Raw genomic sequence first — 26,643 nt, 5'->3', positions numbered from 1 at the left:
CCAGTTTTTTAAAAAAATTTTTGAGACATAATCTAAGTTGCGTAGGGCCTTGCACAAGTTGATGAGGCTGGCTTTGAATCTGTAATCCTCCTGCTTCAGCCTCCTGAACTGCTGGGATTACTGGCATGTACCACTGCACCTGGCCAGCTTTTTATTGTTTTATACTGGGGATTGAACCTACTGGTGCTTTACCATTGAACCACATGCTTAGCCCTTCATTTTATTTTGAGACGGGGTTTCATTAAAATTGCTCAGGGCTTGACTAAATTGTTGAGGCTGGCTTGAACTTGCAATACTCCTGCCTCAGCCTCCAGGGTCGCTGGGATTACAGGTGCATACCTCCATGCACTGGCTTTTTAAATCGTAATTCCTATGTATAAAATTTCAGTTATTAAAAAGTTTCAGTTAGGGCTGGAGATGTGGCTCAGCGGTAGCGCGCTCGCCTGGCATGCGTGCGGCCTGGGTTCCATCCTCAGCACCACATACCAACAAAGATGTTGTGTCCGCCAAGAACTAAAAAATAAATAATAAAAGATTCTCTCTCTCTCTCTCTCTCCCCCCCCTCTCTCGCTCTCTCTTTAAAAAAAAAAAAAGTTTCAGTTATTAAAAAAAAAATCTCAAGGGGCTGGGTTATGGCTCAGTGGCAGAGCACTTGCCTCGCACATGTGAGGCACTGGGCTCGATCCTCAGCAGCACATAAAAATAAACAAAAATATTATATCCATATATAACTAAAAAAATTTTTAAAAAATGAAACCAATTTTTAACAATGAAAACCAACAGCGGGAGGTAGTACAGTAAAGGAAAAAATAATCAAAGAGGAAAAACAAAACATGTTAAGTAACATAAATAAACAAATATGGCTGGAAGTACAAACCATATCTCAACAGTAAACCTAAATGTCAATGGCTTAAACTCACCAATCAAGAGACACAGGCTAGTAGAATGGATCAAAAAAAAAAAAAAAAAAAAAAAGATCCAACAATATGCTGCCTACAGGAGACGCATCCGATAGAAAAAGACATATATAGATTGAAGGTGAAAGGTTGGGAAAAATCATATCACTCATATGGACCTTGGAAGCAAGCAGGAGTGTCCATACTCATATCAGATAAAATAGATTTCAAGCCAAAGTTAATCAAAAGGGATAAAGAAGGACACTACATACAGCTCAAGGGAACCATATACCAACAAGACATAACAATCATAAATATATATGCCCCAAACAATGCAGCTATGTTCATCAAACAAACTCTTCTCAAGTTCAAGAGTCAAATAGACCACAATACAATAATTATGGGAGACTTCAATACACCTCTCTCACCACTGGACAGATCTTCCAAACAAAAGTTGAATGAAGAAACTATAGAACTCAATAATACAATTAATAACCTAGACTTAATTGACATATATAGAATATACCACCCAACATCAAGCGGTTACACTTTTTTTCTCAGCAGCACATGGATCCTTCTAAAAAATAGACCATATATTATGTCACAGGGCAACTCTTAGAAATTATAAAGGAGTAGAGACAATACCATGCATCTTATCTGATCATAATGGAATAAAACTGGAAATCAACAATAAAAGAAGAAAGGAAAAATCCTATATCACTTGGAGAATGAATAATATGTTACTGAATGATCAATGAGTTACAGAAGACATCAAAGAGGAAATTAAAAAATTCTTAGAGATAAATGAAAACAGACACAACATATCAGAATCTATGGGACACAATGAAAGCATTTCTAAGAGGAAAATTCATTGCTTGGAGTTCATTCCTTAAAAAAAGAAAAAACCAACAAATAAATGATCTCACACTTCGTCTCAAAACCCTAGAAAAAGAAGAGCAAAACAATAGCAAAAGTAGAAGGCAAGAAATAATTAAAATCAGAGCTGAAATCAATTAAACTGAAACAAAAGAAACAATTGAAAAAATTGACAAAACTAAAAGTTGGTTCTTTAAAAAAATAAGATCGACAGACCCTTAGCCATGCTAACGAAGAGAAGAAGAGAGAGAGCTCAAATTACTAGCATACGGGATGAAAAAGGCAATATCACAACAGACACTACAGAAATACAACAGATAATTAGAAATTATTTTGAAACTTTATACTCCAATAAAATAGAAGATAGTGAAGACATCGATAAATTTCTTAAGTCATATGATCTGCCCAGATTGAGTCAGGAGGACATACACAACCTAAACAGACCAATATCAATTGAGGAAATAGAAGAAGCCATCAAAAGACTACCAACCAAGAAAAGCCCAGGACCGGATGAGTATACAGCAGAGTTTTACAAAATCTTTAAAGAAGAACTAATACCAATACTTTTCAAGCTATTTCAGGAAATAGAAAAAGAGGGAGAACTTCCAAATTCATTCTACGAGGTCAACATCACCCTGACTCATAAACCAGACAAAGACTTCAAAGAAAGAAAACTACAGACCAACATCTCTAATGAACATAGATGCAAAAATCCTCAATAAAATTCTGGCAAATGGCATACAGAAACACATCAAAAAGATCGTGCATCATGATCAAGTAGGATTCATCCCTGGGATGCAAGGCTGGTTCAATATATGAAAATCAATAAATGTTATTCACCACATCAATAGACTTAAAGATAAGAACCATATGATCATCTCGATAGATGCAGAAAAAGCATTCGACAAAGTACAGCATCCCTTTATGTTTAAAACTCTAGAAAAACTAGGGATAACAGGAACATACCTCAATATTGTAAAAGCTATCTATGCTAAGCCTCAGGCTAGCATCATTCTGAACGGAGAAAAATTGAAGGCATTCCCTCTGAAATCTGGAACAAGACAGGGATGCCCTCTCTCACCACTTCTGTTCAACATAGTTCTCGAAACACTGGCCAGAGCAATTAGACAGACGAAAGAAATTAAAGGCATAAAGATAGGAAAAGAAGAACTCAAATTATCACTATTTTCGGATGACATGATCCTATACCTAGCAGACCCAAAAGGTTCTACCAAGAAACTTCTAGAGCTAGTCAAATGAATTCAGCAAAGTGGCAGGATATAAAATCAACAAGCATAAATCAAAGGCATTCCTGTATATCAGTGACAAATACTTTGAAATGGTAATGAGAACAACCACCCCATTCACAATATCCTCAAAAAAAAAAAAAAAAAACTTGAGAATCAACCTAACAAAAGAGGTGAAAACTACAGAACCTGAAAGAGAGAAATAGAAGAAGACCTTAGAAGGTGGAAAGATATACCTTGTTCATGGATAGGCAGAACTAATATCATTAAAATGGCCATATTACCAAAAGTACTCTATAGGTTTAATGCAATGCCAATCAAAATCCCAACGGCATTCCTCGCAGAAATAGAAAAAGCAATCATGAAATTCATCTGGAAAAATAAAAGACCCGGAATAGCAAAAGCAATTCTAAACAGGAAGAGTGAAACTGGCGGTATAATGATACCAGATTTTAAACTATATTACAGAGCAATAGTAACAAAAACAGCATGGTACTGGTACCAAAACAGGCAGGTAGACTAATGGTACAGAATAGAGGACACAGAGACCAATCCACAAAATTACAACTACCTTTATTAGACAAAGGTGCTAAAAGCATGCAATGGAGAAAGGATAGCATCTTCAACAAAAGATGCTGGGAGAACTGGAAATCCATATGCAACAAAATGAAATTGAATCCCTTTCTCTCACCTTGCACAAAAGTTAACTCAAAATGGATCAAGGAGCTAGGAATCAAACCAGAAACTTTGCATCTAACAGAAGAAAAAGTTGGCCCTAATCTCCATCTCATGGGGTCGGGCTCCAAATTCCTTAATAGGACACCTATAGCACAAGAGTTAAAATCAAGAATCAACAAATGGGACATACTCAAAGTAAAAAGATTTTTCTCAGCAAGAGAAACAATAAGAGAGGTAAATAGGGAGCATACATCCTGGGAACAAATATTTACCCCTCACACTTCAGACAGAGCTCTAATCTCCAGAGTATACAAAGAACTCAAATAATTAAACAAGAAAACAAATAACCCAATCAACAAATGGGCCAAGGATCTGAACAGACACTTCTCAGAGGATATACAATCAATCAATAAATACATGAAAAAATGCTCACCATCTCTAGCAATCAGAGAAATGCAAATTAAAACCACTCTAAGACACCATCTCACTCCAGTAAGAATGGCAGCCATTATGAAGTCAAACAATAACAAGTGCTGGCGAGGATGTGGGGAAAAGGGTACACTTGTACATTGCTGGTGGGACTGCAAATTGGTTCAGCCAATTTGGAAAGCAGTATGGAGATTCCTTGGAAATCTGGGAATGGAACCACCATTTGACCCAGCTATTCCCCTTCTCGGACTATACCCAAAAGCCTAAAAAGAGCATACAACAGGGACACAGCTACATCAATGTTCATAGCAGCACAATTCACAATAGCTAGACTGTGGAACCAACCCAGATGCCCTTCAACAGATGAATGGATAAAAAAAAGTGGCATTTATACAAAATGGAATATTACTCAGCATTATAAAACAACAAAATCATGGCATTTGCAGGGAAATGGATGGCATTAGAGCAGATTATGCTAAGTGAGGCTAGCCAATCCCTAAAAAACAAATGCAGAATGTCTTCTTTGATATAAGGGGGGCAACTCAAAACAGAGCAGGGAGAAAGAGCATGAGAAGATGATTACCATTAAATAGGGACAAGAGTGAGTGGGAATGGGAGAGAAGGGGAATTGCACGGAAGATGGTAGAAGACCCTCATTGTTATGCAAAATTACATATAAGATGGTGTGAGGGGGGAAGAAAAATGAGAGAGAAATGTGTCACAGTAGATTGGGTAGAAAGAGGGGAGGGGAGGGGGGATAGGAAGAGCAGCACAATACAATAGACACTAGTATGGCCCTATGTATAAACGTGGCTATATAATCAATGTGATCCTGCAATCTGTACACATGGAAAAATAAGATTAAGATTACGTACCCCATTTGAATCAAATGTATGATATGTCAAGATCATTGTAATGTTTTGAGCAACTAATAAAAAAAATTTTAAAAAAAATCTCAATTACTAGTTGCAACATGGCAATACAGAACTCAGTGAAAGAACTTGAGAAAAGTATGTTAATGGGCTTTATAAACATGATTGTGTAAATTGATTAAAATAATTTTTCCCAGGGCTTGAATCCAATTATTGAGAGCTTGAATTTGAATTTATTTGTTGTGGTGCTGAGGACAGAACCCAGGGTTTCCCATCCTCTAGGCAAGTGCTCTACCACTGAGTGACATCCCCAGACCTTTCTTTCCTTTTGGTACCAGGGATTGAAACCAGGGGCACTTAACCACCAAACCACATCCCAGTCCTTTTTTACACTTTATTAGAGACAAGAGTTTTACTGAGTTGCTAAGGCTGGGTTTGAACTTGCCATCCTCCTGCCTCAGCCTTCCAAGTTGTTGGGATTGCAGGCATGCACCACCACACCCAGCCAAGTCCTTTTTCTTAATTTTGAGATAAAGTCTTGCTAAGTTGCCAAGGGTCTCACAAATTGCTGAGGCTGGCTTTGAACTTGTGATCCTCTTATTTCAGCTTCCCAAATTGCTGGGATTACAGGTGTGTGCCACTGCATCCAATCTTTGTTTAAATTCTTGAGTTGTCCAACATCAAGAAACCAGCACTTCAGATGTACTTTTTAGAAAACTCCCAAAACAACGAGCTCGTGCTGTATCAGGAACAGGTGCCTTTCAGCTGGTGGTGGACAGAAGAGGCTTGCGGTATTTGCACTGAATCCAAACTCGGTACATTATCAGCTGTTTCCCTCGGTTCACTTGCAATCGACGATCCACCAGATTCTGTACCTTTTCTAGTCCGGCAGTAGTGAAAAGTGTGTCCAGTTCATCTGGTTTGGAAAGAAAAGATGTTTATGTATTTTCCCCTGAAGAAAAGTATTTTGCTGACTACCTCCCATATTAAATGGGCTGTGAGAGTTGCTGTCATTATGCATTTTAGGTGGCTCCAACAGCATAGTTCTGTTACTCACCCAGTGATGGCTTAGTAACAGCAAGTGCATGTTCAGGCTGGGGAAGCCAAACTTCATGGGAAGGGCAGTGTGAAACCCAGAGGAAGATCTTTTCAGAGTCAGATGATGGGGAGGGGTTTTTAAGCCAAAAGTTACAGGACAGGATTTTAAAAAATTCTTTGCTTTATATTTGGTGTCCAGGGCTTTATGAGCACCTTAAAATTAAATCTAAAAGCTGGGTGTATTGGTGCACTCCTGAAATTACAGTGGCTCAGGAGGCTGAGGCAGGAGGATCTCAAGTTCAAAACCAGCCTCTGCAACTTAGCTAGACCCTAAGTAACTTTGAGAGACCCTGTGCCTAAATAACATATTAAAAAAGGCTTGGGTATGTAGCTTGGTGATTAAGCACCCCTGGGTTCAATCCCCCATATCCAAAACAAAACAAAACAAACAAAAAACCCAAAAAACAACCAAAACCCCAACAACCTGTATATGTGTACATCAAAGCAACTTTTTTTAGGGGAGAGATTTAATCACTTCATCTAAAAACTCAAAGTATGTGTGTGACCTTAGAAAGGGCTCATGAACAGAATATTCATAAAATACTGGTGAAGGAAGATGCCTGCATACAGAGCAGATAAGAGGAAAGCAGTTCCAGGTAATACTTGGAGCTCAGAGGAAATGACTCACTGAAGTAGCTGCACCTCAAGTACAGCCCAGTGTCAAAGGCAAAGCAGGCTGGCCTGAAAATGAGTCTTGTCTTTTCCACTACTGGGGACTGAATTTAGGCAAGCTCTCTTCTGCTGAGCTACATCTTCAGTTGTTTTTATTTTTTTTTAATATTTATTTTTTAGTTGTACCAATACCTTTATTCCACTTATTTATTTTTATGTGGTGCTGAGGATCAAACCCAGGGTCTTGCACGTGCAAGGTGAGCAATCTACTGCTGAGCCACAGCTCCAGCCCAGTTGTGTTTATTTTGAGGCAGGTTCTCACTAAGTTATGGAGGCTAATCTTGTCAAGCTTACAATCCTCCTGCCTCAGATGCTGTGCCCAGCTAGAAGTGAATCTTGCAAAACAAGTAAGTTTCCATTTTGGATAAAGTGACAGAAAGAAAGCGCAAAGTAATGGACTGAAGGCCAGCATAAGTGGGGTGGAGAACTGCTGGAGAAACACTGTCCAAAAGCTAAGAGGGGCCAAGCCAATCTTCTTCTCAAAGTATAATGAAGCACATATCTGGCATCTTGGAGACCTTTAGAAGAAATACAGATCATCTTTTTCATACCTTGTGTGAAGAAGTAAACTCTGGTTCCATCACCTCTCACATAGAAATTTTCAGATAAACACTGACCTGTGGAGGGACATGGTAAAAATCAGACACACTTCAAAGCACTTTTTAAATACACTGCTAATCAAATGTGCATCAACACGTTGATTTCTCACCAGGGCATGAAAACTCACATGTAAAATTCCAGCAATTCAGGAAGTTAAGGCAGGGGGGCTGCAAGTTTATCAGGGAACATGTAATTTTTATTTTAATTAAAAAAATGACAGCAGAATGCATTTCAATTCTTATTATACATATATACCACAATTTTTCATATCTCTGTTTATATAAAGCATATTGACACCCAATTTGTGTCTTCATACATGTACTTTGGACAATGATGTCCATCACATTCCTCCATCATTGCTAACCCCCTGCCCCCCTCCCTTTCCCTCCCACCTCTCTTCCCTATCTAGAATTCACCCATTCCTCCCATGCTCCCCTTCCCTACCCCACTATGAATCAGCCTCCTTATATCAGAGAAAACATTTGGCATTTGTTTTTGGGATTGGCTAACTTCACTTAGCATATCTTCTCCAATGCCATCCATTTACCTGCAAATGCCATGATAATTTATTCTTTTTTATTGCTGAGTAAATTTCCATTGTGAGTAAATTTCCACATTTTTTTTATCCATTCATCCACTGAAGGGCACCTAGGTTGGCTCCACAGTTTAGCTATTGTGAATTGTGCTGCTATAAACATTGATGTGGCTGTGCCCCTGTAGTATGCTGCTTTTAAGTGATTTGGGTATAGTCCAAGGAGAGGGATAGCTGGGTCAAATGGTGGTTCCATTCCCAGATTTCGAGGGAATCTCCATACTGCTTTCCATATTGGCTGCAAAAATTTGCAGTCCCACCAGCAATGTATGAGTGTATCTTTTCCCCCACATCCTTGCCAACACTTATTGTTTAGTTTTAATTTGCATTTCTCTAATCACTAGAGATACTGAGCATTTTTTCTTATATTTGTTGATTGATTGTATACCTCTTCTGAGAAGTGTCTGTTCAGGTCCTTGGGCCATTTGTTGATTGGGTTATTTGTTTTTTTGGTGCTTAGCTTTCTGAGTTCTTTGTATACCCTAGAGATTAGTGCTCTACCTGATGTGTGAGGGGTAAAAATTTGCTCCCAGGATATAAGCTCTCTGTTCACTTCACAGATTGTTTCTTTTGCTGAGAAGAAACTTTTTAGTTTGATTCCATTCCATTTATTGATTCTTGGTTTTAATTCTTGCGTTATAGGAGTCTTGTTAAGGAAGTGGGGGCCTAATCCCACATGATAAAGATTAGGGCCTACTTTTTCTTCTATTAGAAGCAGAGTCTCTGGTTTAATTCCTAGGTCCTTGATCCTTTTTGAGTTAAGTTTTATGCATGGTGAGAGAGGTTTAATTTCATTTTGTTGTATATGGATTTCCAGTCTAGGGAACATGTAATTCTTAGCTCTGTATGCTAGACTTAGCTAATGAAAACAATATATATATATATATATATATATATATATATATATATTTATTTTGGGGGGGTTGTTTTTGTTTTTAATCATTCCCCAAGCCCCAGATTAAGTTAACAGCACCATCTTTATTTTTTGGTATGGGGGATTGAACCCAGCACTTAATCACTGAGCCACATCCCCATCCCTTTTTATTTTTTGACACAGGGTCTCATTAAATTGCTGAGGCAGGCTTCAAACTTGCTATCTTCCTGCCTCAGCCTCCTGAGCTGCTCGGATCGCACAAGTGTGCCACCACAACTAGCTTTACTTTTTATTTGAGACAGAGTCTCCATAAGTTGCTTAGGGCCTTGCTTAGTTGCTGAGTTCAAGGCCAGCTTCAGCAGCTAAACATGGCCCTAAGCAACTTAGTGAAACCTTTTTCAAAATAAAAAGTAAAAAAGGCTGGGCAGATGGCACAGGGGTAAAATACCTCTGGGTTCAATTCCCAGTACTGAAAATAAAAAAAAATAATAATAAGCACATACCTTTCTTTGAACTAGCCAATGAGAGGGTTAGAAACAATTATCTCTTTATTAATAGTTCCTCTAAGTTTTGTTTACTGGCCATTTAGATATGCTCTTCTGTGAACTGCCTGTTTTTTGGGTGGGTCACTGATCTTTTCCTTATCAATCTCATGACAGCCTTTTGACGAGCATAGATATGAGTATATCTATTATATGTTCTAGAAATACATCTACTCAATTTTTCATTTGTCTTCTAATTAAGAGAAAAAAATTCAATGCTAGGTATGGAACCCAGAGCCTGGTACACACTAGGGAAGTGCTCTACCACTGAGTGATATCCCCAGTCATTTTTATTTTGAGACAGGTTCTTGCTACATTGCCCAGGCTGGCCTTGAATTTGCTATCCTCCTGCCTCAGCCTCCTGGGTAGCTCAGATTACAAGCTTGTAGCTCTGAACCCAGCCTCTTCTAATTTTTCAATGGCATCTTTGATCATACTAAATTTAATGTTATTTATGTAATCAAATATCTAAGCATAGCTCTTTTAAAGTAGTTATTTTGGTTTAAAAGACCTAAAACCCAGATTGTACAAAACTCTTATTCAAAGTTTTTGTAAACATCATCCCTTTCCTTGTTATGTATCAAGTGGCTTACAAACTGGGCTCTAATTCTGAAGTCTCCTTCCACTGACCTCTAGGTCTAGTCTGATGGTAGCTCAGTGGTGGAGCGTGCCTCGCTTGTGTGAGGCACTGGGTTTGGTCCTCAGCAGCACATAAAAAATAAAATAAAGGTATTGTGCCCATCTTCTACAATAACAAAACCCCCCAAAACAAAAATAAAACAAATAAACAAAAAAACACCATTTAATAATAATGGCAAAATACCTTTTTTAAACCGCAGCTGGGCCATGTCATAGCGACCATAATCTCGCAAAAGCATCATTCCTCCAGGCTTCAGAAGTCTGCTCAGCCTATTGATAGCTTTTTGCATCCTGAGGGGAAGAAGGAAAGAAAGATTAGGCCTCCTTAGGAAAAGGGCTCCTTTTCCCTGCCGCATATCCCTAAAAGCCTGTGGACTTCCTAACTTGGACACATCAACCCTGAAATTATAGCTCCTCTGCCTCTGCTTCAGTTAAAGAAGCTCAAGGAAAGCCTGCTTTGCCATAGGGCTCTGTAGTGAGCAAAGTTCCATATTCTCCACCTGGCTTACTTTATCCTGGGCCTGGGACTGCCACCCTACTCTACTCATTTTTTGTAGTACTGGGGATTGAACCCAGGGACACTTTACCACTGAGCTATATCCCCAGCTGTTTTTAGCTTTTATTTTGAGGAAGGGTCTCTTTCACTAAATTGCTGAGGCTGGCTTTGAACTTGCTATCTTCCTGCCCCAGCCTCCAGAGATTATAAGTGTGAGCCACAGTGCCTGACTGTTGTGCTCTATACTCCTGTGGCTCTTTGGGAACCCTGACCAAACAATGTGGGGACTGCTAGCAAGTCATATACTACCCCATTAGACTTGAGATCTTTCAATGAAAAAACTGTCCCCAGTGGCCTCCCTCCCTCCAATTGGGGACTGAACTCAGGGGACACTTTATCACTGAACTACATCTCAATTTTTTTTTTTTAGTTGTAGATGGACATAGTACCTTTATTTTATTTATTTTTATGTAGTGACAGAGATCAAACCCATTGCCTCACACGTGCTAGGCAAGTGCTCTACCACTGAGCCACAACCCCACCCAGCCCTGTCCCAATTCTTGTTTAAATTTTGAGTCAGGTGTGGTGGCACATGCCTGTAAATCCCAGCAACTCAGGAGGTTTGAGGCAGGAGGATTCCAAGTTCAAGACCAGCCTCAGCAAAGTATCAAGGACCTAAGCAACTTAGCAAGACCCTATCTCAAAAGAACTGGAGATGTGGCTCAGTGGTTAAGTATCCCAGGTTCAATCTGCAGTACCCCCCCGACAAAAACAAACAAACCAACAAAAAATATACATATGTATATGTATATGTATTTGAAACACAGTCTCACTAAGTTGCTGAGCTGAGGCTGGTCTTGAACATGTGATCCTGTTGCCTCAGTCTTCTGAGAAACTGGTATTATAAGTGCATGCCTCTGTGCCTGCTGAGACTGTTTTTGTTTGTTAAATGAAGTCCTTTCCTTAAAAACTTACAATTTCTGAGCCAGGTCTGGTGGTGCATGCCTGTGACGCCAGCAACTCAGGAGTCTGAGGCAGGAGGACCACAAGTTCTAAAAGCCAGCCTCAGCAACTCAGTGAAGCCCTGGGTAACATAGTGAGACCCTGTTTCAAAATAAAAAATAAAAAGGGCTGGGGATGTGGCTTAGTATTTAAGCACTGGTGTCAAACAAACAAATCAATCACAGATGGTATGGCTTCTTCATGTCCATTAGAACATTAAAAAACCTTCTTAATTTTAGAACTTTTAATTTAAGGTTTCTGACCAAAACTTTCTTTTTGCTAGACTACTAGTTAAAGGACCTAAAATTTACTTGTCTGAGCCAGGCACAGGGTTGCACACCTGTAATCTCAGCTATTTGGGAGGAAGAAGTAGGAGAATCTCGAGTAAAGTCAGTCTGGGTAACTTAGCAAGATCCTGTTTCAAAACAAAATAAAAAGGGCTGGGGGAGAGCTCAGTGGTAGAGTGCTTGCCTTGCATGCGTGAGGCCCTGCGTTGAACTCCCAGTCCAAAACAAAACAAAAAATCAACCAACCAACCAACAAACTTACTTGTCTGGAAGAACTGCTGAAAGAACAAATATGAGAATGATGACATCAACACTGTCCCCAGGCACTGGATAATTCTGATCTTCATCACAGAAATCATGAACAAAAGCAAAACAACGAGAAGAGTCATACTCTGAATTTGTCTGCACACAGGCGGAGAAAGAAATGGGTCAGAATAAGTGAGCATAACTTGAGATCAGCTTGTCGCTGCTATTACTTCCAGCAGAGGAACCTACTTCCAGTAAAACAGATAGGGAAGATCCTGTGCAATCCAAACTGGTGCTTTTAAAAAATTATTAATTATATATTTTTAATTTTTTAGTTGTAATTGGGCACAATACCTTTGATTATTGATTAATTAATTAATTAATTATGCAGTGCTGAGGATTGAACCCAGGGCCTTGCACAAGCTACATGAGTACTCTACTGCTGAGCCATAACCCCCAGTCCCCAAACTGATGCTTTTAAAAGGAGCATTTCTGACTACTTTTATTCTTTATTCTGATGCACTGTCACACCAGTCAGGTATGAAGTTAGATCTGGGGACTGGAGAATGCCAAGAAAATCAAGAGACCAAAAAACTCATAAGAAGAAAGACAAAGTATATTTAAGTGATCTTGAGCCACAAGATTAACTATTTCCAAGCTGGAAATAGTGGTGGTATATGCCTGTAATCCCAGCAACTTGGGAGACTGAGGTAGGAGTCACAAATTCAAGGCCAGCCTCAGCACCTTAGCAAGACCCTGTCTCAAAATAAAAAATAAAAAGGGGCTGGGAATGTAGCTCAGTGTTAAGGGCACCCCTTAGTTCAAACCCTAGGGTATTTTCCCCATCCATGTTTCTTCTTTTTCTTTTTTATGGTACTAGGGATTGATCCTAGGGGTGTTCTACCACTGAGCTACATCTCCAGCCCTTTTTGCTTTTTAAGACGGGATCTAAATTAGTGGCCCAGAGTGGCCTTGAACTTGTAATCTTCCTACCTTAGCTACCTCAGTTTCTGGGATTACAGATGTGAGTCACTGCACCTAACCATGTCCCTTTTTCCCAGAAATGTGACTTAGTTCCCCATTGATCACAGCTGAATCAGACAGGGTGAGTAGATTTCTAAGCAGGGCTGAATAAATCAGACTATTTCTGGGATTTTAGAATTGGGACGGTCATTCTGGTGAACATAGGTTTGGAAAGGTGAAGAGCCCTGTTCTAAATTCTACAGTTGGTGAGTGGCAGATTCAGTATTTAGTATACCTGGCTCTTAACCAGGCTGTTTCACTAAATCTTTTATTTAGGCCATAGTGCCAAAACATAGCGAACCCCTTTATTTAGTAAGTGAAAAATCCTGATATGAGCCACTGCACTTACCTGGACTAGTTCCACAGCTGTGGAAGAAAAATCACAACAGTAAACAAAGAGGCCTGGGTCACTGAAACGGGCAGAAAAAAGAAAACAAACAGAAAAATTAGACTGCAAAATAGACTGTGTTTATTTTCTTTCTTGTAGCAGATAAAGTATCAAGTGGCAGAGTACTGTACCATTCATTCAAAGAAACCGTACCTATTAGTTACAACACATATTTATTAAAAATATTACTTTGCCTTCAAATCAAGCTGGGCCTGATGGCAGCCTTCCTGCTAAGCTTCCTTAGAACTTTCTCCAAGCTAGGAATACATCTGTGCCTACAAGCTGGCTCCACTACACAGTGAATGGTGTGAAGACAGAGATTACATCTTATACTTAATTCCTTCGTCAAATGCTGAAAGTCTACTTTGCTTGACATCATCCTAGATATTGGGGCAAAAAAGAACAAGATAAAATCCCTGTGTTTATTCCTTTTTTTTTGGTACCAGGGATTGAACCCAGGGCACTTAACTATTGAGTCCTTTTTAAAAATATTTTATTTAGAGTTAGGTTCTTGCAAAGTTGAGGCTGACTTTAAATTTATCCTCCTACCTCAGCCTCCTGAGCTGCTGGGATTACAGGCATGCATGACTGCGCCCAGCAAGGCCATAATTATTGTTGTTATTATTAAATATTTATTTTTTAGTTGTAGTTGGACACAATACCTTTATTTATTTACTTTTATGTGGTTCGAGGATCGAACCCAGGGCCGCAAACGTGAGAGGTGAGGGCTCTACCACTGAGCCACAACCCCAGCCCAAGGCCATAATTATTGAGGAAAGTTTTACTTGTATTTGAAGTGGATTACCAACAGTGTGTCATGATAAGTTTTCTTATCAATTCCTAACAATAAGATATATGTTTTTTAAAATATTTTTTTTTAGTTGTTGATGAACTTTATTGTCTTTTTATTTAATTTTTTAAATATTTATTTTTTAGCTGTATTTGGACACAATACCTTTATTTCACTTAGCTGAGGATTGAACCCAGGGTCTCACACGTTCAAAGCAAGCGCTCTACCGCTGAGCCACAACCCCAGCCCTGTCTTTTTTATTTTTATGTGGTGCTGAGGATCAAACCCAGTGCCTCACGCATGCTAGGCAAGCATTCTACCACTGAGCCACAACCTCAACTCCAAGATATACGTTTTTTTAAGAGAGAGAATTTTTATTTATTTATTTATTTATTTATTTAGTTTTTGGCGGGCACAACATCTTTGTTTGTATGTGGTGCTGAGGATTGAACCCGGGCTGCACGCATGCCAGGCGAGCGTGCTACCACTTGAGCCACATCCCCAACCCAAGATACATGTTTTTAATGAGGTTAATGTGTCACTAAATCCTGTTAGTAAGTTGGCAAATTATTAAATAGAACCTTTGAGAAACAATGGGTTTACTGGAAAATATGGAATTAGAATGTCATTTCCACCTGTGGCTTGAGAATAGTTGTGTAACAGATGTAGTTTGATTCTAAGCGAGTTTCTAAAACTATGGGAATTCTGTGAGTGGTAGGAATGTTTCATGTTATTTGTAATAAGTCTCTTTGGGATCACACTGAATTTATGCTAAAGTTAGAGTAGAGCCCCTAGGTAGCCAAAAAGATCAAGTGATTAGTCAATCACAGTGGTGAAGACCTGTAATTACAGCAACTTGGGAGGCTAAGGCAAGAAGTTGATTTGTGGACGGCTAGCCTCAAGAAATTTAGCAAGACCCTAAGCAACTTAATAAGACCCTGTCTCAAAAATGAAAAATGGCTGGGGATGTAGCTCAGTTGATAGAGTGCTTGGCCCACATGCACAAGGCCCTGGATTCAATTCCCAGCACCAAAAATAAATAAATAATTAAACAAACAAATAAACACACACACACACACACACACACACACAGGTGAAGCACCCCTGGGTTAAATTCCTGGTACCAAAAAACCATACCAAAAAACTCCCACAAAAAACCCCAAACCAACCAACAAACAAAAACCCAAACCTACTTATCTACTGTCTCAATCAAGTGATTTAGAGGGCTCTAACTTTCAGCTCCCTACCAACCTGCCAGGAAGGGAATAGGGGAAGGATATTAAGCTCTATAAAGATTCCTGATGGAGGGTAGGTGGGGATGATTCTTGCTGAGCTACTGGGTTGGTGAACACATCCACAGGCTGGGGGTGTATGGGAGGAAGAGATACATCCCATAATTCCATTGGGGCTGTTCTGAAACTCAGGATTTTCAGGTCTCACCCTATATGTCTTCATTTGGCTGTACATCTGTACACTTTATAATATCTTTTATAGTGAACAGGTAAATGTAAATAAAATATTTCCCCGAGTTCTGTGATCTACTCTAAGAAATTACCAAAACCAAGGAGGATGTTGTGGGTTCCCAGATTCATAATGCACAGGAAAAAATGTGGAAAGCCCATATTTGCAACTGGCATTTGAAGTGGGGGGTGCAGTCTTTTGGAATCTGACGCTAACTCCAGGTAGACAGTATCAGAATTGAATTACAAGAACACAGCTGGAGTTGGAGATTTGGTCAGTATGTGGAAAACAGCACACACATCTTGTGTGAGAATTGTTCTGAGTACAGCAATATTTGAGTTTATATCAGAAATGGAGATAGGTCAGCTTTCTCAACTCTACTCAGGGATTAATGATAATCTAGTGATTGTTACAGAGGTCAGGAAGGCAGAGAAATAGATTAATGAACATGTTCTAAGCATCTTAGAAAGCACTATATATTAACACTATAACAGGTTTTTAAATCTAGTTTCCCCCATGACAAAGGTAGCTTACACATCAAATTAAATGAAACAACTCACAAATGGAGAATGTTGAAACCTAAATTCCTTGTAATCCATGTTTCTGGATAACCATTGCTGACAGTTTAATACAATAAGAGTTCTAAAAGAACAAGGGACCTCCAACCTTTGTCCTCTTTGCTGCCATATAGTTACACTTGACAATACACTTACTTGTTAGTTTGTAAGATTGGAAAGACTGTATTTCCCACACCACAACCAACCTAGAGATAGAAATGAGCTATTAGTCATAGAAGCTATTAATAATATTCACAAAACCATTAACTCTCTAAAGCTAAATAATCAATAAATAACTTTGCTAATTGTACAAGGGAAGGTATAGTGACTAGAGCTTAACAGTACCCATTACATTATTTAATCTTGATCTTCTTAAAGATGTAGCCATAAAAGACATTTTATTAGAAGGGCTTTCATTAGAAGGGAGCTGGTTTAGAATATGGGCATAGGCTACCTTATTTATTTTTTAACAGTATTAGGAATGGAACTTGGGGTTTCATGAATGTTAGGCAAGTGTTCTACCAGTGAGATATATCCCCTGATCCTTTTATTTTAAAACAATTATTTTTAAGTTACCCTAGATGGCCTTTAACTTCTGATTCTCCTACCTTAGGCTCCCTAATAGCTGGGATTACAGGCTTGTATCATCACATCTTGCTATCTTTACTTCTTAAGTCCTAGCAAATGTCCCATCGATAAAAATATTTTCCTACTGAGTTCCACTGTACTATTACTGGAAAAACAGACTGAATTGAAAAGGATACATTATTAACTTTGTCTTAAATACAGCACTGCCTGTGGCAATAAAAACAGCAAGCATATACTGATACTAAGGGCTTACTACATGCCAGACACTATTCTGGTATGTTTATGTACATTATCTCAATCTTCCTAACAATGAGGAGGCCAAGAGGCAACAAATCCCAACACTCTGGGAAGCACAGGAACTTGTCCAAAATCTCTCCAGAGAGGGGGTAGGGGTGTAGCTCAGTGGTAAAGCACTTGCCTAACTTGTACAGGCCTTGGGTTCAGTCCCTAGCAACATACACACACACACAAAGTCACACCACAGGACTCAACTGCAAGGCCAACCAGCTCCAGAATTAGCTTTCAGTGGACTGTATATTTCCTTTGTTGTGAAATTCTATTATAATACCCATCTAAACATCTTTCCAGTTCAAAAAATACAGGCAATTCCAGGCCAATATAAGGGTCAAGTTTAGTCAACTTCATCAGATAAGAGTCATTTTTGTGGTAAGGCTTTCTATTTTATTTTGTGTACACAATGTGACAGCTTCACTAAGTCCACTAACAGGAACCTAAAGGAAGTTACCTCAAGTATTCGGTAAGTGGCTGAGGATCCAGGAAACTCATCAGCACAAATTTCCAGGTGACTGAGTTTCTGTGTTACAGTCTCCTCCACAGAAAACACCTGTGCTGTATGTTCAAGGGTGCTAGAAGAACACTTGTGTTGTTCTCCCACTGTTAATCCATGTCCATCTTCACTGCTTCTACATGCAGAGATTTCATTCCTTTTGTTCTCCAACATTAAATCCTTCAAGTGATTTTGATTTTGGCTAGGTGCCAGTTCGGGGAATTCAGTAAAAAGCCAGTGTCTATCCTTGAAAAATCCATTTTCATGAATTTTGTAGAAGTCATTCCAGTATTTATGGGCATTGACTTCATAATCAACTGTAAAGAGTCAAGAAAGAATTTTGAGTCAGGTCTCAAATATTTTATATTATCTAATATCAATTATCCTGCTTCACTAATTATCATTTTACACTAAAAGTAACCACACGTAGAGCCATAGTCACAGAGCTGAAGGCACTCGAGGTAATTTAGTTCTGTTATTATTATACCCAAATCCCCCTGATTTGTCATTCCCAGGGAGTTTAATTTTGTTGGAACCATCACACAGGGAACTTCCTACCTATCATTCTCCTTTCATGTCTCTGGATGGCTACTGAGTATTGGAAAATTCTAAAATTAAGCAAATCCCTAGCATCACACACACACACACAAGCAAATATCTGTCCAATCACTTTTAGTAAAAAGATCCTATTGTTTCTTGGGGCCAAAATAACAACTTTTTAGTATTTGTGGGCAGCTACTTTCCCCTCTAAATATTTTATTTTACAAACTAAATGTCCCAGGATCTTGGGTTGTTCAAGTAAACTCAATGGCTACCTATGTAATCAGCAGATCTTTGTTAAATATGTCACTCTCTCTCTGGTTCTTTAGAATGTGAAGTCCAGATACGAATTCAATATTACTAGTAACTAAAAATGAAACAAGGCTCAAAATAGACAACATAAAAATGTCTGTAGGTGAGAAGGGTTTTGAGGAACCAAAGAGACTAAAGGAAGAAATGTGAACTGAAGCTGGGCATGGTGGCTCATGCCTGTAATCCCAGCTACTCAGGAGGCTAAGGAAGAAGGATTGCAAGTTTGAGGCCAATATAGGTTGCAAGACAAAAAAGAAAAAGTTAAAAACATTTAAAGTGATTAAGGCAGTCTCAGATTTGTTTACTTCTTTGCCAATACAAAGTCCCAACTTGTGTAGGGAGTTTTTTTTTTTTTTTTTTAAAGTAAGGAATTGGATTTTAGTCCCTTCACTTATATTACTGACAGCTTACCTCTGGGAAAACACTTAATGTCCTGTAGTCCAAGCTTCTTTCCCGCCCCCTTCTTTTTGAGACAGGATCTTCCTATGTTTCCCAGGTTGGCCTTGAACTCCTGGGCTCAAGTGATCCTCCTAAGCAGTGGGATAACAGGTGCACACTGCTGCACTCAGCTAAACTTTCTGTAACTGTATAAAGATGAAGTGTACTACATGATTTTCAAAATCCCTTTAACTCTACCTTGCTTTACCTAGCCTGTCAAACTATGCTGGGTGAATAATTTGTAATTGGAATATTTTTATTATTGTACAGAACTCTTTTAGTGGGCATTACTCTCAAATTTCTAGTTGGACCATCAATTGTCTCTTAGGACATAGGACCAACTAGTCTCTAGGTTAATTTTGCCTACTCTCCAAGGAGGGACCTGTTTTCCCTTGGCCAGACTTCTGTATTCTTCTTCATGCGTCTTTCCTTGAGAAGCTCTAAGTCCTTAAACCCATCCCATAAGGAAAAGATACAGGGCTGGGGATGTGGCTCAAGTGGTAGCGCGCTCGCCTGGCTGCCTAAGGCACAGGTTCGATCAAAGATGTTGTATCCGCCGAAAACTAAAAAATAAATATTAAAAAAAATTCTCTCTCTTAAAAAAAGATACATAAATACTAGCTGTTACTCCTTCCCAACAATATTTAAAATCTGTTCACTTAAATCTAGCTTCAATGGCAACTCTCAAGCACCATGTAAATCATGAAGAAAGTACATTCACTAAGATAATGTACTATATATAGTTTCCAAAGATTAACCACATCAATATAGTACTAGTCAACAAGGTTAAAAACTCAATTGCTAGAATAAGTTGTCCTCCCCCAAGTAAAAAAAAAAACCACAAGAAACCCTAAAGTTAACATGCTCTATGCCCCCAATAAGGCTAGGTTAAAAAGCGCCTTTTCCCTTCTTGTTCCTCCCTCCCCCTCCCGTCTACTCCCGAGTTCTTCATCAGGCCAGTAACCAAGGACCTTGGCAGCTGCGGTTCGCTGGCCTCTCCGCAAGGCACGTTCTCTAGCACACTGGCTGAGATACCAACCACCGACGCCAGCCCGGGCGCACCTTGTTTCTCTGGGCACACCCGCTGAGAGCTGTTCTCCTGCACTTTCCTCTCTGCCGCAGCGGCCTGCTCTTCTGACCACTCCACATCGTCCCTGGGAAAACCAAACAGGCAGCTTAGGGGCCTCTCATCTCAGCTGCGGGCAGGGTCAGTCGCCGGCCGGGAAGCCCGTCTTCCCGGGAGGAGCGCGCCACGGCCAGGGCAGTTGTACTAGTGGCCTGTGGTCAGGGGCTTCTCCAAGCGCTCGGAGCGGCGGGACGGGGGCGAGCCGCAGGCCGGACGAGGGGCAGGGCAGTTACCAGGCATTGTGGTGGAAGACGCGCGCTGGGTCGCTCAAGAACCGGCTGCCGAACTGTTGCCTCTTCCCGCCCAAGGCGGCCGACACACCTTCAGGACACGAGTCGGCCATGGTACCGGAGCCGGAAATGCCTTCTTTCCGTAACGCGAGAACCCCTGTGGGCCACGCCCCTTCCTGGACGCCCGGGACCTGGGCGGGAAAAGAGGGAGGCGGGGCGGCCAACGAGTAGGCGAAAGGAAGCTGGCGGAAAGGGTGCGAGCGGAGTAGTTCTTCCCGACGGGTTGCTGGGGGGCGGGCAGGGTGTGAAGAAAGTGGGAGACATCTCTCTTGAGCCCCAGTTCAGTGCTGGGGTCCTACCAGGTTCCCCAGTTAAGTTGTGAGGAAAAATCTTGAATCACTCTAGTGAGGATACGTGGCCTCACTGTGGAGCTGATAGCCGGAGAACTGAGGAAGGTAGCAAGCCGCGGAATAACTGGAATGACAAGCCAGCGCCACCTCCGCCATCAGCAGCTTTTTTTTTTTTTTTTTTTTTTTAAACAATCTGTAGCCTGGTTTAATACAGCCAAGATCTAGGGCTTGGGTTCAGTCCCCTTCAGGGGTAGGCGTGGGGGACCGTAATACTCACATACCAATAGTCTGTAGTATTAATACATTTTCAGCTTACATTTCTATTTCCAGAACTACTACGAGTTGATTCACAAGAGTCTAGAAATAGGATGTCAATATAAAATAAGGCCCGGCATGGCGATAGCACGCTGTAATCCCATTTTCTGGGGAGTCTGAGATGGGAGGAGACCAGCCAGGGCAGTTGAATGAGATCCTGTTTCTGAAGGACTGGAGATGTAGATCAGCAGGAAGGCCTTGGGTTCAATCTCCGGTACAGAATTTCCCTATCTATCTGGTTGAGAAGACTTTCAAGAGAAGTGTAATCACTACCACCTAGGAAAGGGTTATTTAATTAGTGCAGTGCTAGACATGGTACATTGGTATTCTATTGCAGATTCTTTGTATAGGTAAAACTAAGGAGAGAGAGAATACTTTTCCCATTAAAGAAGCGGAAACAAACCCAACGCGCTCTCTATCCATGAAGAAAAAGACATGGATTGATTAAAAAAGAGAAGATAAGATACTCAAGAACATAATATACCTTGTTTGAAGACAAAGTACTTTTGTTATTTTCATGGACTTCTGAAGCGTTTTGAACAGAAGCTCCATTCCAAAATACAAAATACAAATTCTCAAGGCCAGCTGTTTGCAGATAAGGTGGCTGAATTAAATTTATTTTTGACATCATCTTCTTTCATCTAAGGGCTATTTTTCTACCCTCATCAAAAGCTGTTAGGGTTTCCATTCCACAGTTCCACTGCATATCTTTTCTTGTTTTCTTTTTCGTACAAGGGATTAAATCCAGGGGCGTTTACCACTGGGCTACATTCACAGCCACCTCCCACCCCCATTTTTAAAAAATTTTAACTTTGAGATAGGGTCTCCTTAAATTGCTCAGAGCCTCACTAAGACTTGGCTTTGAACTTGTGATCCTTCTGTCTCAGCCTCCTGAGTCACTGGGATTACAAGCACACTCCACCACGCCTGGTTTCCATATTTTCTCCTTTTTTTTTTTTTCTGTACTTTAAAAGACCATTTTAATTTAGCAGACAAATGTAAGGCCATTTATTTCCAAAAAAAAGTGTCTAAATTTACCATCGAATAAAGGCATTTCATTTTTTTTTTCTGTTTTACATAAACTCATTAGGAGCCTAAAATCTAGTCTAGCAAGTTGGGGATCTGACCAAGGTCAATCTGATGGTTTAGAATTATACCACTTGCACTGTTTAAGTTAGCTGTGAGAGGGACACAATCATGTTGGCGGAGTCGTGGCTCTACAGGTAGATGCATTTGGGGATAGATCCACCACATATTTTCTTGCAGAGAGCTCCTTTTCTGTATTTGTTGGCAGGTATTCTATAAGTTCCAATAATTAGTCATTTAAAATATTCAACAGTTTGGGTCTTTTTTGTAAGATGTTTTAAAATATCCTCAACTCAATTTTATAGAATTATCTTTGGTTGGCTTGTACAACAGAATCTTTTGAAGAATCTGAAATAATTGTTCAGAAGAAGTTTGGAATACACGCTGGGAGTTCTGTGTGACTGTATTGAGAACACTATTTCAGAGGAGCTAAGGGTCCCTCTGGTGGTGAGTAATGAGAACTCTTCTAGCTCAGCTAGTGTTATGGGTTCAAAGCTTGTGAAGAAGGTTAATAACTCCTGTTCCTTATGTGTTAACCCAGGACAAGGATAATTAATTATTTCACGCTTTTCTTTCAGTTCGTGTCAGAATTTTGGGCTGTTTAAGCATGAGCTCTGGGGAAGAATGACTGGGGAAGGATCCTGATGTCCTAATTTGCTCTGTTTAAGTTTCACAGAGCCAGATCATTCTTCTAGTAGCCCTAGGTAATTGTAAAACCTGGTTTAACAACTTTATTTTTTATGGTACTGAGGACTAAACTCCTGGGCACTGTACCACTGAGATGCATCCCCAGTCTTTATGTCTTCTTATTTTGAGACAAGGTCTTACTAAGCTGCCTAGGCTTAAGCTTCTGCCTTAAGCTCCCAAGTTGCTGGTATTATAGGCATGCACCACTATGCTCAGCTTCTTTAGTATTTTTTGAGATGTGGTTTTGCTATGTTGCCAAGGCTAGCCTTGAACTTGTTTTGTTTGTTTGTTTTTTTTGTTATTGTTGTTTTGGGTTTTTTTGGTACCAGGGATTGGACCCAGGAACACTAACCACTGAACACCATCCCCAGCCCCTTTTTATATTTTATTTAGAGACAGGGTCTCACTGATTTGCTTAGGGCCTTGCTAAGTTGCTGAGGCTGGTTTTGAACCTGTGATCCTCCTGTCTCAGCCTTCTGAGCTTCTGGGATTATTAGCTTTGAACTTGTGGGCTGAAGCAATCCTCCTGCCTCAGCCTCCGGACTAACTGGGACTACAGTTATGTGCTACTATGCCTGGCTTGCAAATATATTTAGATTTTTTAATATTTGGGGGAGCACAATTATTTTAATGCTATTTTTATAATTGTTTTGGGAGGTCTTCACTACCTTTGAAAGGTTAATAAAATAGGTACTTGTCACTCCGTTTCTCTATATGCTTAACAAAACACTGTTGAAATCTTAAGAACTGTTTGCTAATCTTGTTCCCAGAATGTGCTGTCCCCAACTGTGGACTGTCTGCTAATCTTGTTCCCAGAATGAGCTGTCCCCAACTGCCAAACTACAAAATGTAACTTCTCTCGCTGCCCTCTCCAGGGAAAGTATATAAGCTCTGCTCAAGCTGTTCTCAGGGCTCTCTCTCTCTTTGCTATAGAGAGCTCGGGCCCCAGCATGTTGGTCTCCAAATAAACCCACCCTTCTGCTGTTGCATAAGAGAGTCTCTTGTGGTCTCTTACTCCGACGTTTCGCCGGACCCTTACACCTTCACTACTTTTTCCTGGAATTTTATAATTTTACGTTATAATCCACTGTCCTTATCAGTATTAAACATGTCTTTCCCCTTTTCTGGATCATATTTTTCTAGACTAATGATGTAAAAAGCATTAGTTCTACCTGGGAATGGTGGCTCATGCTTGTAATCCCAGTAAATCACAAGGTTAAGGCAGGATGATTGTAAATTTGAGGACAGCTGGGCAATTTAGTTTCAAAATAAAATAAAAAGGGTTGGGGATGTAGCTTAGTGGTAGAGCTCTTGACTAGTGTGAAGTCCTGGTAACTAACACACACACACAGAGAAACTAAAGTGGCTGGGGGTATAGCTCAGTGTTACAGCAAACTTGGGTTCAATCCCCAGTACCAAAAACAAAACAAACAAAAACAAAAAACCCCACATTTGTTCTAGATTAGTGTTTAGTTTTTTTGGTCTTGCATCTTTTTCAGTAAATATGAACCTGGCTACTGTTCAAGAAACCTCTAGGGGCTAGAAATGTAGCTCAGTGGCAGAGTGCTTACCTAACATGTGTGAGGCACTGGGTTCAATTCTCAGCACTGCATATAAATAAAGTTTCATCAACAACTTAAAATTAAAAAAAAAAACAAACCCACAAATAGGAATTATCTTGCAAATGATTCATGACTGATCATGATCTACATAAATTTAAAGCAACTGTAATATTCAGAGTATTAGCTTTAGCTCCCTCTTTCCATTTATTAACTCCAAACTGAGAATGTATAAAGATAAATAATAATAAAAATAAAAATTTATTATTAATAATTAATAAATTACAGTCTTCCCAATAACTTGTATTATAGTTATATATTTGTTTCTTCATTAGATAATCTCTGCCTTTTATTAAATTGATTGTATGGGGCTGAGGAGGTAGCTCAGTGGTAGAGAACTTGACTAACATGCCTGAGGCCCTGGGTTAGGTCCCCAACACTGGGTGGCATGGTGGGGGAGCATTTGTACCATATGATGATTGGGGTGGATTAGCCACACACCTGCAAATCATTCTCTTGGATAATTCTTACAAATAGAGGATCTCTTCCCTTACATTTTTAGGCCAGAATTAGCTTTGGAAACAACACTTTTGCTATCTTGACTGTATATTAAAAGGTTAGTATAAACTGGGTATGGTGACTCACACCTGTAATTTGGATTTGGGAGACTGAGACAGGAGGATTGAAAGTCTGAGACCACCTCAGCAACTTAGCAAGGCCCTATACAACTTAGTGAGACCATGTTTTAAAAAATAAAAGGGGTTGGGGATATGGCTCAGTGGTGAAGTGCCCTTGAGTTCAATCCCAGCTACCAAAAAAAAAAAAAAAAGTTGATTAATGTTGGTACAATCCCAAAATTGTCTATGATCAGTTCTCAAGAACCATAGGGGAAAAAAATGCTCTAAGAATTATAAGAGTAGAGCTGAGCATGGTGGCACATACCTCCAGTAGCTTAGGAGGCTGAGGCAGAGGGATTGCAAGTTCAAAGGCAGCATCAGCCACTTAGCAAGACCTGTCTCAAAAGCAAAAAACAGATTGGGGATGTGGCTCAGTAGTTGAGTGCCCCTTGGTTCAATCTCTGTTACCAAAAGAGGGGGAAATGAGTGGAACTAGGAAGAATAAAAATGTAACCGATATGATGATACACATTTAAACATTATTAAAATAGGAAATTTTACGTAATGTACATTTAAAAAATATTTTTAGTTATACATGGACACAATACCTTTATTTTATTTATTTTTTAATGTGGTGCTGAGGTTCAAACCCAGTGCCTCTCTCATGCTAGGCAAGTGCTCTACTACTGAGAACAACTCCAGCCCTTATGTAATGTTCATTTTACCACAATAAAAATTACAGTCTTCCCAATAACTTGTATTATAGTTATATATTTGTTTCTTCATTAGATATGTTCTTTAGTAGCAAAGGTAATAGATGAGATCAGCTATGGGTAGGAGCAAGCCAAGAGACAGGTGTGTGGCTAAGGACACTTGGGAACATCTAAATTTAATCACCATTCCTCTGGGGGGGGGGTGGTGACATTATTCCCTGAAATGGAAGGGTTATTGTCATGCACTGCCTCTAACCACTTCCATGTACATTTGAAAACCTAGTCCCTGGCCTGGGGTTGTAGTTTAGTGGTATAACACTTGCCTAGCATGTGTGAGGCACTGGGTTCTATCATCAGCACCACATAAATATAAGTAAATAAAATAAAGGTACTGTGCCATCTACAACTAAAAGTATATTAAAAAAAATGGCGAATGTTTTCTCTGATATAAGGCGACTGACTCATAGTTGGGTAGGGAGAGGGAGCAATGGGAGGAATTGATGAACTTTAGATAGGGCAGAGGGGTGGGAGGGGAAAGGAGGGTCAGGGGGTTAGCAATGATGGAGGAATGTGATGGACATCATTATCCAAAGTACATGTATGAAGACACGAATTGGTGTGAACATACTTTATATACAGAGATATTAAAAATGTGCTCTATATGCCTAATAAGAATTGTGATGCATTCTGCTGTCATGTATTTTAAAAATAAAAGCAATTTAAAAAAAAACTAGTTCCCTTTTATAGTCGTTCACTCAGATGCTTACCTGTTTTTTGAACTTTCCTGCTGAGGCCCTGGCAGTTTTATGCCAGGTGGGGGCAGCAGAGTGTAGCTGGAACTAACTGTGGCATCTACTTATAAAGATTTAGGAAAGGAAACCATTTTATGACTTAAAGATTTTTACTGGTCAGAATCCAAAAGATGGCAAAATTTCCAGCTGCTAAGAATGTACTAGACAAAAGCAAGAAATCATAATTTTGATAACTGAAAAAGTAGTTTTTGATGAGTTGTTTAGGAAATGTAGAAATT

The 26,643-nt window shown here is 39.7% G+C and overlaps 1 protein-coding gene across 2 annotated transcripts; it reads right to left on the bottom strand.

Annotated features, from left to right (window-relative positions):
- Nucleotides 1-4,994: 4,994 nt before the first annotated feature.
- Mettl2a (methyltransferase 2A, tRNA N3-cytidine) lies at nucleotides 4,995-20,399 on the bottom strand. 2 transcript variants are annotated; one of them, XM_077800637.1, is made up of 9 exons: nucleotides 20,290-20,399; nucleotides 19,993-20,084; nucleotides 17,599-17,957; nucleotides 16,422-16,471; nucleotides 13,419-13,479; nucleotides 12,063-12,202; nucleotides 10,200-10,306; nucleotides 7,320-7,385; nucleotides 4,996-5,914 (listed from the first exon to the last, which is right to left on the bottom strand). In XM_077800637.1, exons 1-9 carry the CDS (start codon nucleotides 20,397-20,399, stop codon nucleotides 5,760-5,762), a joined length of 1,140 nt encoding a protein of 379 aa, XP_077656763.1. In that variant the 3' UTR covers nucleotides 4,996-5,759. The 2 variants fall into 2 exon arrangements, with proteins under 2 accessions (XP_077656764.1, XP_077656763.1); XM_077800638.1 differs by lacking the exon at nucleotides 19,993-20,084 and having other exon boundaries at nucleotides 4,995-5,914; nucleotides 20,290-20,371.
- Nucleotides 20,400-26,643: the final 6,244 nt, after the last annotated feature.

This window comes from Urocitellus parryii, chromosome 7 (assembly GCF_045843805.1).
Source record: "Urocitellus parryii isolate mUroPar1 chromosome 7, mUroPar1.hap1, whole genome shotgun sequence".
Taxonomy (NCBI): domain Eukaryota; kingdom Metazoa; phylum Chordata; class Mammalia; order Rodentia; family Sciuridae; genus Urocitellus; species Urocitellus parryii.
The sequence above is the reverse complement of the archived record's forward strand: the minus strand, read 5'-3'. Positions and strand labels throughout refer to the sequence as shown.

What these genes read in the sequence shown, in the direction of transcription:
- Mettl2a (XM_077800637.1), bottom strand. Translation starts at nt 20,399, where the DNA reads ATGGCCGACTCGTGTCCTGAAGGTGTGTCGGCCGCCTTGGGCGGGAAG. An exon ending in GTCTTCCACCACAATGCCTG is followed by an intron (nt 20,085 to 20,289) that starts GTAACTGCCCTG and finishes TGGTTTTCCCAG; the next exon opens with GGACGATGTGGAGTGGTCAG. An exon ending in CAGCTGTGGAACTAGTCCAG is followed by an intron (nt 12,203 to 13,418) that starts GTAAGTGCAGTG and finishes GCCTGTGTGCAG; the next exon opens with ACAAATTCAGAGTATGACTC.